The 12,135-nt window shown below is 38.4% G+C and overlaps 1 protein-coding gene across 1 annotated transcript in view; it reads right to left on the bottom strand.

The window, feature by feature from the left end:
- ME1 (malic enzyme 1) overlaps window positions 1-12,135 on the bottom strand; it is a 173,622-nt gene that overhangs the window by 90,133 nt on the left and 71,354 nt on the right. Inside the window, exons 4-5 of the mRNA XM_051613373.1 lie at window positions 11,374-11,449; window positions 10,092-10,253 (exon numbers count right to left, since the gene is read on the bottom strand). Coding sequence (XP_051469333.1) covers window positions 10,092-10,253; window positions 11,374-11,449 — 238 coding nt within the window. The remainder of the gene's footprint in view (window positions 1-10,091; window positions 10,254-11,373; window positions 11,450-12,135) is intronic.

Raw genomic sequence — 12,135 nt, 5'->3', positions numbered from 1 at the left:
ATGTCATCTTAATGATTTTCCTTCATCTGGTAAATGACAAAGATAATATAAACTTAGAAGTCTGAAAGACCTCATTTTCATTAATATTTAATATTCTATTAATAAAAGGATTTTGCTAATACTGTATCAGCTCACACATTTTGACAGCACACAGTGTGTCTTGAGTCCATCACATAGTTAACTGAACAGAATTTAAACATATCAACAGATATGTTATTAGTACATCTCATCTCTATATCAACAGTTCTGATGTTTTGGTGTGCTTCGGGTTTTTTTCAGTCACATGTAACAAAATCTCCATCATTTGTTACAGCTTTTTCTCAGTTCTATTAAAATTATGCTATTTAATTTACTTCCATCAGCTACTTGCATGTGGTCCTTCATCAAAATATCTTTGATCCTGACATCCCTCACTCCTGTGCCGACACTCAGCCATTTTTTTCACTCGAGTCAAAAGAGTTGGGCCTCTTCCTACATAAACAAGTCACATCAAAAAATGTCCCTTTGACAGACTGGCAATTATTAAGCAAGTCTGGTGATACTATTTCAGTGCTGGCATCTCAGTTGTTGACTATGTATCTCTCCTAGCACCAGAAGAAAAAAGGGAAAAGGAGTTCTGCACAGAAAGCAGGCCTGCTAGTGCAAGGCCGTTTGTAGGAGTGCCTTTAGAGTCAACAGGTAACACGTCTTGTCCCAGACACTAGGTCAACTTCCAACATTCCAAACAATGCCTCTTCCTCCACATTTTGTGATAATAGCTATGTTTATGGCTCATTCCCTCTCTTGTCTCCTCCACTGCCTGTCAGATTGCTGAGAAGGCAGATAGCTAGCAGTTAGTATTTCAGAAAGAATGGAAGCCAATCAAAACACTGTATGTTGCTGTCAGTTGGAAAAGTCTGATGTATCTTGAAATAAAGTCTGCCATCAGTTTGGTCTGTGGATGTTCATGCATGCTATCCAAAATAAGCATTTCCAGATATTCATTTCTGCCCTCTCTTAGAGATCCCCTTGTGCTGAAAGGTGAAGTAAGAAGAAATAAAAGGGACTGACAGAACTACCAGCAACATCGTTGCATGGCTCGTTCTTCCTGCTGTCAGCTGAACCAAGACTCAAAGCCCCTGTCACCATTCATGCTCCTTCTGCTAAGGCCCTCCCCTCTTCATCTTCTTGGTTCTTAAAAATACCAATACGCTGTTTGGTGAATGTGAAACACCACCTCGTTTCGTCACATTTTCCATGGTCTAATGAAATAGCATATTTCACAAAAGACATTAATAAATACCGTATTTCATAAAAAATAAACAGTCTCAGAAAAAGAATAACCCTGTATTTCCAGCCAAAATGGCAAAGTTTAAAGGACGACAATGGATCAAAAGTAACAGACAATTGCTGAGGTTTTCTCACACACTAAGCAGTAGAATGCCATTTTTCAAAGATATACCGAGTTTGTTTAATAAGAGGTTGACATAAGCTGAAAAACAAGTTTTAAGTCTCTGTAGAAGCTTCCTGAGCCACACAGCAACAACTTATCAGATACAAATGAAGTGCAAACTGAGTATGAATTCACGTTACCTAACTTTAGAACCTGTACTGGATATTTCAGTATATAAGCTAGACTAAGCTCTTTTTATAGCCAACTGACAAAAAAATAATTTAAAAATACAACTGTAAAAATGCAATTCATCTGACCACTTTGAGACAGCTGCTCTACAAGAAGAAGCATCTGCTCCTCTTCATACAATTATAGCCCAGGATTATCACCTCAGGCTCAGATGACTCAAAGCTCCACATCTCTTTCTCACTCATTCTGAACTTACCTTTTTGGTGACGGGGCCACAGATTCTCAAGACTACTAATCCAAACACAAGATTGTAACTGTCCATTCCATTGAATCTTAAGTATGGGAAAGACAAAAAAAAGAACAGGCAAAAATATTGCTGCCTGTGTGGTTATATTCTAAGGAAAAAAAAATATAGAAGTGTACTCTATTCTGTGAAGTACTCACCTCATGTCTACAACATAAAACTATTCAGGCTATGAAAATATTAATGAGAGAAAACCAGAAGTGCTAACATATGGCTTACAAAGGCCAACATGAAATTTTAAATACACATGAAGAACAGAGAGTAATTATTATACACGTAAGAGCTCAAAGATGACCTAAGGGACATCAGCATTCACCAATTATATACTTATAATGTGCAAAAGATAAAGCACAAATATCTAGCCAAAACTCGTCTGTAATACTAAAAATAGTAAGAACAAAATAAAAACTCCTCTGTAACAATAAAAATGCCACGGCATTTGAATATGTAAATATAAGACAGAATTTTTCTTCAGTTTTTCATTAATTACCTTTCCACTATGTACACTTCATGACTGCATGATTAACCATGTCTTTCACTGAATATGCCACCTAAAAACTACTACCCAGACTCGAGCATTTCTGGCAGCAACTGAACTTTCATATTAAGAAGTAGATACTCAATGATAAATATTTTTTAGCACCAAATTACACCCATTTCAAAATAACAGAACATTCAATGGAATGTATAAAACCCTGTGCAAGCTATCTTCTCATTCTGATGAAATTTAGCAATTTTTTTCTATATGTACTTCCAAGAGCAGACTAGGCTTGTCAAGCTATTGCTTTGGGTATAGAATACATCACAAGACCACAGACACAAACCCTTACTTTTAAATTTATATCAAGTTTCCCTTGAAACAAGCTTATGGAATATAATTGCTTGTCTCTTGACTGCAGCCCATTCCTCACCTGTTTCAAAACTTTCTACGTGTTCTATTGACAATCTAACTTGGTGAGCTTACAGGACTCAATACCTGAGAAATGCAAAGCTGAACAGACTAACATAATATTTTTTGATAGAAAAAGTGAGCTAAAATTTAGACAACAGACTGAGTTTGATGTGTCAAAAACGAATCAGCAGCATATGGCAGAAATTTTAAGAATTCTCAAGACAGCTGAGCTGAAATATTGAGTCAAAACAACTTTTGAAACTTTCAAGTTGTGAGTGTATTACCAGACATACTGCAACTAAATACTAAGAGAACATTAAAGAGCAAGAAAACGAAAGCTCTCAAAAAAACTACTGACAAACATCAGCTGTCAGATACTTGTGATTCACTCAAGCATGTCACCCAGCAACTCCTGCACTGAGGGGAAATGGTGGCTCTTGTAAGTACTATCCCTTCCCCAGCTTACTCTGTAGGTTTGCAAGTGTCATGTGGACATTGGCACCACTTCAGGTGTCACTGTTTAAATTATAAAGCATGTTTAGGAGTGATAGGTGATGCCATATTTGTTTTAAAGGTGCAATCTTCTAACCCTCCAACTTAAGATGTCTCTATAAAAACAGATGGCACTTGTCCATTCCCTCCTGTAGGGAAGGAGTCCACTCCAAATAACAGAATAGATTTAAAAGAAGACTACTAATTCCTGCAAATTAAAAGAATGTGACTTTTTTTTTCTTCTGCACAATGGGCTATACAGAATTGTAATTCAGAAATGACTTTACTTTTCAGTACTTCAGGATACTGAAAAGAGAAAAGCAAGAATTACTCATGACATTGACTCTAGGAAAAATTATATCCTACCACAATATTTTCTTGCCAGCTGGAAGGGTGGAAAGGGGAAGAAAAAGGAGTATTAACATATTTTCTCCTTTGTTTGAGTGCTGGCAGTGTACTACCAGGGAAGGAACTAGCAGCAAGACCTAAGGGGGGGAAAAAAAAATCTCACTTATAAAACAGAACCTAATTTGTGAAGGAGAGTGCAATTATCTACTACCAGAATGGCATATACAGGCAGTAGCCAAAGGATAGAAAATACACAGATTTACTACATCAATAGTTTTACAAATTTTCATGCCTGGAGTCAACACCATAGAGCCCCAGCATCATCTCTGAGCTCCTTCCTTGACCTGACTGTTTCTTAGAACATGGAAAAAAGCCTCTCTTGGTCAAATGGGCTCATTTGGTCAGTCACATTTTAACAGCTAAATAAAAAGCTGTCTATCTAAACCCTCCTGTTTTCATCACCCATAGTGTCATTTGTATTTCAGAAATAGTCAAAACTACCAGGGAACACACTGGAAAACATAACCTAGAAATGAGATTCCCATATATGCACCAGATACAAAAATAGATCCTTTTTATATAGAAAAGTGCAACCTCTATTCATAGACTTCAGGAATTGCTACTATTTTACAGTAAAACTATCACTGAAATGCTGTCTCTGGTTCTAATAATCACCATTCAAGGAGAAGGCAAAAGGACCTTTTTTAATTCAGGGAGCATAACCATTCCATAATACATTTACTACACAAACAGCTGTATAAAAGTGCCACTCATCTACTGATGCCAATTTTGACTCTTCTTTAGGAAACCCTACAGTTGTACACAATTTACATTAATTTTTTAATATGTTTATATCTTTAGACTGATAAGAAATCACAAGTTTCCTCTTTCTTCAGCTTTCTTCTATCCGGGTGTCTATTTTGGTTGGAATATGAATAGTAAAGGCAGGTTTGTTTATGGTTTCTCAGCAGTTTCCATTTGCACATTCATAGATAATTTTCAAGAACTCAAATTTTGGAGGCTAGTACCAGTTCTCATGACTACTGGAAGTAATATGGGGGAATGCAGAAAGCTAACTGGCACAAGCTGAAGAACTGAGCTTGAATTTGCACCTCAGACTTTCTGGATTCAGTCTTCCACCACAGATGCCTGTCATTCCTCCAGAAGAGACAGAACTGCCAGCCCAGTCATGCTTATTGACCTATTTAGGGCAACTGTGAGAACTGCCACATTCCAGCATTTAAATATTTGTAGTAAGTTAAGGAAAAAAAATATTCCAAAACAAGCATGCAGGGAATAACTTGAAATAGCACCCCACAAGTCTCTGAAGTGTGGCAGATGATGGAGGAGTAGCTGCCCTGGCAGCTCTCCTGCATGTTTCTCTCTGTTGTGCACTGTTCAGTACTTAAACGTCTGCATTTGCCAGTTACATGAACAAAGACCAGCTTCATATACACAAATGCAAAAAGTGAACTGATCATTGTGATTCATCCATACATTAACAGCATGAATACATGACCAGCCAGCTATAGAATTCTGTCTACCCAAGTCAAGAGAAGGTTTGTGTGCCGAGCTTCTTTGAAGCCATCGTGGCTGCAGATGGTGTGACTTTCAGCTTCTGAGCGATCCTGATGGCTGGTCCGTGGCCACTGTCCCAGCTCATAAAGAACTGGCTGCAGGACACCAAGGTGCCTTCTGCTAGAAACAGCCCATGTGAAAAGTTCTTCTAATACCAGCTGTCTTGTCTTTTGCAGATGGTGAGAAAGCACCGTTTAAGAGAGTTGAATGGTTTCTACCAAAGCTGAAATTTATGGTTAATGGTTTATGTTTAAAGGCTAACACACAATCTTTCCAAAGCTTCCACAACTGGCCATTGCCAGCGTTGAATTTACACATGCAATCAGTCCAGGAGCCCTGTCAGAGCTTCTCTTGCAAGGTACCAAATAAACACAGTTGCCATTCCTCTGTTAGCTATCCATTATTAGATTAAGATTTTTATGCTCAGAAGAAACCCTTTCACCACTGATTTGACTTCTATATAACACAAACCATCAGTCTTCCTAGATTTCATTCCTGCTCTGGCTAGGTAACAGTACTTTAACTGAACCATGTCTCATCTATGACCCTTGGACATGAAAAATACTGCTTTCAAGCCACTGATAAAGATATTAAACATTGCAGAGCTGCAAACAAAGCCAACCTGAAATACCATAAAACCACAACTATGCTATTATTCCTCACAGAATTATATGTTTTAAACCACATTTTCTCTAGTAACATAGGAGGCCTGCTTGTTTTTTCATTAGTCCAATTTTTTATATTTCTTCTGAGTCCGGTACCTGGGTATGTTTTACTGAAAAATACACAGCTACTGGGCAAGGCACAACTTCTAGAGATTGTTATAGCCTGTCGTAATTAACTAATATTCCAGAAACTTGTATCCCAAATAAAGATGTAAATGCTTTGGATAAAATGTCTTATCAGCCACTACTTGCTTCCAATTTGTCAATGACTTACGAAACAGGCATATTATTTTGGGCAGTGCTCAACACCACTTGTTTTGGACGCTCAGTCCCACACTAAATACATGAAGTGATGACTAGCTTGGTCACACAAGTCTTTCTACTAGGTCAGCTTTTACTCATAAGTAAGCAGTTTTCATTTCTCTTGCTTATTATCTAGGCAAGTGTATAAAAATGCTTTATTTGCCTCTCTTCTCTTTCTTGGTTTTATGAGAAGCAGAGTAATAAACCAGCTAAAATGTCTGCTAAAACTAACAGTAATAAGACTTTTAATATTAATCTGAAATTCAGTGAGTTGCTCTTCACAGTTACTGTTTTGAGTCCTGTTCACAACAAAACAATGAGAATTTGTGAAGTTTTTCTTGCAATTCCTTCTTAGAGTAAGATTCATTCTTTCTGGAGAATTTGCAGGTTGTGCACAACTGTGTTAGAGTTGCCAAAAATACATATTTTAAAGCTTATTTTAAAGCACTGAGGCCCCCACAGAAAGAGAAAGGGAACTAATGTAAATGGAAAACATCTGCACATTTCAAAAAACATGTTCAGCATCATTATTATTTATATGTGCTCAAGTTATGACATTGACTTCTATTGTGTCTTATTATGGAAAACCCTGGCTAGAGTAAGAAAACATAGCACAAAAATACAGTTATTTGTCCAGGAGGTTTAGATTTTAAGATATGGAATTGCAATGCACAGCAGCTTGACCTAACAACTTAGCCAGCAAACTGTCATCTCTTTGAAGTCATTTCAGTTCTCTACAGTGGCTCACCACCTGGTTACATGAACACCAGGGAACAGGGACGTGCTGCTGGGGGAGAGGGAAGAAATGAAGGGAGCTGGTTACCCAGGACCCCTGAGTTTTGACTAACATAGCCAGGGAACTGCACCCACACTCCAATTAATGAATATCCATGCAGTCTCTTCAGACTAGGGGTACACCAGTAAAGTCCCACCTGTTCATAATCCTATAACTGAATTCAGAGGTTCCCCTCCCAGTTACAACTGTTATATAAATCCTTAAACATCTGAACAACCAGTCCCCACTAGAAAAAAACACCAAATGTCTATTTTGTAGTCTAGCCCAATTCTCAAAGAGCAATTGTGCTGCCTCTAGACTTGACCATAACCCAGCCATGACACACAGCCTTCATAGAATCACAGAGTGGTCAGGGTTGGAAGGAACCTCTAGAGATCATCTAGTCCAACCCCCCTGCTAGAGCAGGATCACCTACAGTAGGTTACACAGAAACATGCCCAGATGGGGTTTGAATGTCTCCAGAGAAGCAGGTTCCACAGCCCTTCTGAACAGCCTGTTCCAGTGCTCTGTTACTCTTACACTGAAGTTGTTTTTCCTTATGTTTAACTTGAACCTCCTGTGCTCCAGTTTGTGCCCATTTCCCCTTGTCCTGTCATTGGACACTGCAGAAAAGAGACTGGATGTATCCTCCTGACATCCTCCTTGAGATTTTTGTGTTTATGAGATCCTTCCCTCAGTCTCCTCCAGGCTAAACACCCCCAGCTCTCTCAGCCTTTCCTCATAGGGCAGATGCTCCCTTCCTCTAATCAGCTTTGTTGGCCCTGTGCTGGACTCTTTCCAGTAGTTCCTTGTCCTTCATGAACTGGGGAGCCCAGAACTGCACACAGTATTCCAGATGTGGCCTCACCAGGGCAGAGCAGAGGGGGAGGATAACCTCCTTTGGCCTTGATTTGCTTTGTGCTCTGACTTCTCCTCACCCCTCCAAATCCAGATGAGCCTAAGCGGCACTGATACATAAGCTAATATAATTCCTTGTATCTGCTACAGCACTGAAAAAAAAAACCACAAAAAATAACTCTTTACACAACATCCTATTCATTCAAACTTAGTTTAAGGTCTCATGTACCAGTAAATTTAGCTGGGGATTTTAGACTGTCAGGTAGCATGTGCATGTCTGGGCTTATACACACCTGGGAAGGAACAAAAAGCACCCTAACAGAAGCAGTCCTATCCTACACTGCCAACCACCGCACCATGCTGGCTGAGGACTAAAACACACTCAGCCTCTAATTGCACTGTACAACCAAACTGAAAAGATTCATATTATGGTCCTAAAATAAGAAGCCATAATCCAAAGCAAAACAACAAAAGGCATCCTCCTTTTGTTGGAGGTGAATATTTCAGAGCATCAACAAACCCCAGCTCACACAATTCTTCTACATCTTGTAATACTGTAGATGTGTCACTCTCCTGTTTAGTCACAACAACAATGACATGGAACTTGAGCTGCTGGCATGGGTATGGTTCTTTTGCTATTTGTGTGTGTATGTATATATGTCTGATAGCTTTCAAGAAGATAATATGCTATGAAAAAATAAAACTTACAATGCAGCTCAAGCATAAAAGCAAACTGTAAAGCCAACTGTGATATCAGAAGTAGCTGATGCAATTCACAGAATCATAGAATAGAATCACAGAATGGTTTGAGTTGGAAGGGACCTTAAAGATCATCTAGTTCCAACCCCCCTGAATCTGCAGGGACACGTCCCACTAGATCAGGCTGCTCAGAGCCCCATCCAACCTGGCCTTGAACACTTCCAGGGATGTCTTCCACAACTTCGCTGGGCAACCTGTTCCAGTGTCTTACCACCCACATAGTGAAAAATTTCTTCCTAATGTCTAACCTAAATCTCCCCTCTTCCAGCTTTAATCCATAACCCCTTGTCCTCTAACTACAAGTCCTTGTAAAAAGTACCTCCCCAGCTTTCCTGTAGAGGCCTTCAGATACTGGAAGGCTTCTATGACTAGAAACATTCAATAAGAGATTAAATGCTCAGCTGCTCAAACCAGGAATAAAAACATTTTATAGCGAATGAGACCTGTATATTATTTTACATGGCTATTGTGCTACAGTGCTCAGATACATCTCACAAATAAGTTTGCCCACTTCCAGAAGGGAGTTCTTGGGGGGATAGAGAGGGAGGGTAACTGGCTGTTTCCCAGTTCAGTAATGCTTTCATGATGGTCTAAATTATCCCAGTGGAGCAGGGTTGGAAGGGTGTGCATAAAACTGAAGATGCACACACCCAACCCAACAATCTAGGGGTCCAAGCTAAATTTACTAGTCATTTACTGGGAATGCTTTATTTAGGTGTAATACACATAAATCTCTGACACATTTAACATGCACAGAGATTCATACTTGCACCATCTTTAGCATAAAATGAGTTTAATTCTGCTAAAGCCTAATGATATTGCTAGTGATATTTAATTTTAAATCATTCAGAGTCACTAATTCAAGTATTCTTTCAGAAAAAGAAAAAAGAACAGGAGCCAAGTAATCAACTAGTAATACCCACAGCCCTGGAAATAATGAAGTCAATTTTCAACAACTTTAAATATCTGCACTTAACACAAAGGGGAAGTAACGTTAAAGGGGATAAGGTCCAATAACTTGAAGCACCAAGAGGTCGTTTTGGGAAATTCCATAATGTTACAGTGCTTTCTAAAGCTAAAGTCAATGTACAACTGAAGTATATACACATGCATTCCCAGTACAGATTAGGCAATAGCTTCAAGCTGTTCATCAAAATGAGGGGCACAGTTAAAATTCACATCTGAAATCACTGCAGAGAAATACTGCAGCAGAAGTGGAGAAAGAATGCTGCCTTCAATTGTGTTTTTAACTCTGTCATTCCCTCTTGTTGAGATCTAATCTCCCATACCACTTTTTAACATGTGCAATGTATGCAGCACATTTTAACAGGCAAACATGTTCTTAATTAGTTAAGCCTTACAAAACAGTCTACACTGTGCATTAGGGTCAGTACATCTACACTCTGTACTAGGATAAGACTTTTTCCATAGGACTTTTCAGTATGCACATAATCAAAATCAGTATCATAACAAAGAAAAACAAGTTCTTAGTATTCAACTTTTATATAGTTCCCTTCAAGCAGCTAATACTAATTATACCTCAGAAAAGGACTTACTTCATTATCTGTTCCCACATCCAACATCACTGGAAGACACTCCTGAGGTTTCACTCCTCCACAGGCCGTATAAAGTGCCAGTTTACCAACTGGGATGCCCATTCCATAACAGCCAAGGTCTCCAAGACCAAGAATACGTTCTCCATCCGTCACCACAATAGCCTGGAGGAAGAAATAAAAGCTTATTTGCTTAGATGTCCTAAGCATTCCATTATACTCTTACCATGATTGGGTTTTTTTCATGTAAAAAATGTAACATGTAGAAACGAATCAATAGTACAACCAAGGCTCAGATTTGTTTTATTGTATTTCACACTGTGCTTTTGTTACCCTATTTTAGACTCTTGCTTCACTGTAAATGGAACTTTCATATAAAACTTTTGTATTACATTACAAGGGAACTGGCATCATTCCCTCTTAAGATTTTCTGTCAACAGTATGAAAATACAAAAGGAAGGGAATGGAATTCATCCACAAAAATAGAACTCTGGACTCCTGGGTTTTGTCACAGTTGTTTTCAGCAGAACCAGAGCCAGCCACGTGTGCTGGCTATAGCTACCTGGGTCTTACCCTTCAAAGATGTATTTCTTCTTCCCCTGAGCAAATAACACACTCCATCATGCTTATACACAAGGAAGTGTGTGTTTTCATTGAAATGCAGGAACTCAGTAAACCCCACAAAGCTGTCTGTTCTAAAAAGGAAGACTTTTCATAGTAAAGGAGTGTTCATTATGGCAAGCAGCTGATAACACAGTAATTTCCTTGCAATACTCTGTAATGAACCATTCTACTTGGAAATTTGGTAATTTCTGAGAGCTTATCAGGTATCATACATAGAGAACTATTAACCCAAACACCAGAATGGGTTGCCAAGAGATCTTGTCGTCTTCACCCTTGGAGGTACTCAAAACCCAACTGGACACAGCCCTGACTAACCTGCCCTGGCTGACCCTGCTTGAGCAGAAGGATGGCCTAGATGATCTCCAGAGGTGCCTTTCTACCTTGACCATTCTATCATTCCCTGAAATGCAGACAAAGCATTTAGAGGTTTTTTTGATGCATAATATTTCATGCAATTCACCAATTAGCCAGTAAAGGACACCTATAGCTAAACAACGGTTTAAATGCCTCAAATTTTGGCTGCAAAGGAGTGTTTCTATTTTAAAAAAAAGCTAAGAAACCACTGAAATCTAATTATAAAAAGGTTATAAAAATATCTTAACCAGGTCACCTTGGGTAGAAGCCAGTGTCAGCTTTGTCATGCAACTAAAACTGAACTGACCTTGACAGTATGCTCTGGCCAGGACTTCAGCATCGTAGCGATGTGTCCCCGGTCATGGATAGTAATAAAGAGACCTCTGCAAATTAAAAAAAAAAAAAAGTTTTCTTATAAACAGGCAATTAAATACTTCAGCATACATAAATACTATATTAACTATGCAAATGTGTTTCCAACATAAATAAATTCACTTCAATAAGTGCTCGGATTTGTATGATTGAGTACATTACATGTCTGCATTTAATAGTTGGGCAACTTGTAGCTCAGTAAAGCTTCACTGAACAGTGAGAACCTGTAAGAAGAATTCCTGCAAATTGCTAAGTTTGATTTTAAAGCTCACTGAGTACTCGATCAATTAAAACATGTGAATTGACTGAGATCATAAGACATATTCATTGTTTAACAGTGATCACAGTGCCCCAGCCATCCTAACATTCTAGACATTAGGCCAAGGTTTTAATCTATGAACTAAGCCCAAAATAAGCCATATATTACCATTATAGAAAATAATTATAGGTCATTCCAATGACAGGTAAGTGTCACTCATTTCATTTGTTATTTATTATAGAAGCAAAATAAATATACTATCTTATTGCACTCTTCAGCATTTTATTCTTCATTTATTTTACTTGACATGCATCTATACATCCAGGTCCACTCAGACTTAATTTAATTCCATTTCTTATCTACTTTTCTCATGTGAGATAGAGAAAAAAATTTCTCCCACTAAAGTTAATCTCTCAAAAACCATAAAGAAAACATTAA

This window comes from Apus apus, chromosome 3, assembly GCF_020740795.1.
Source record: "Apus apus isolate bApuApu2 chromosome 3, bApuApu2.pri.cur, whole genome shotgun sequence".
Lineage (NCBI taxonomy): Eukaryota > Metazoa > Chordata > Aves > Apodiformes > Apodidae > Apus > Apus apus.
The sequence above is the reverse complement of the archived record's forward strand: the minus strand, read 5'-3'. Positions and strand labels throughout refer to the sequence as shown.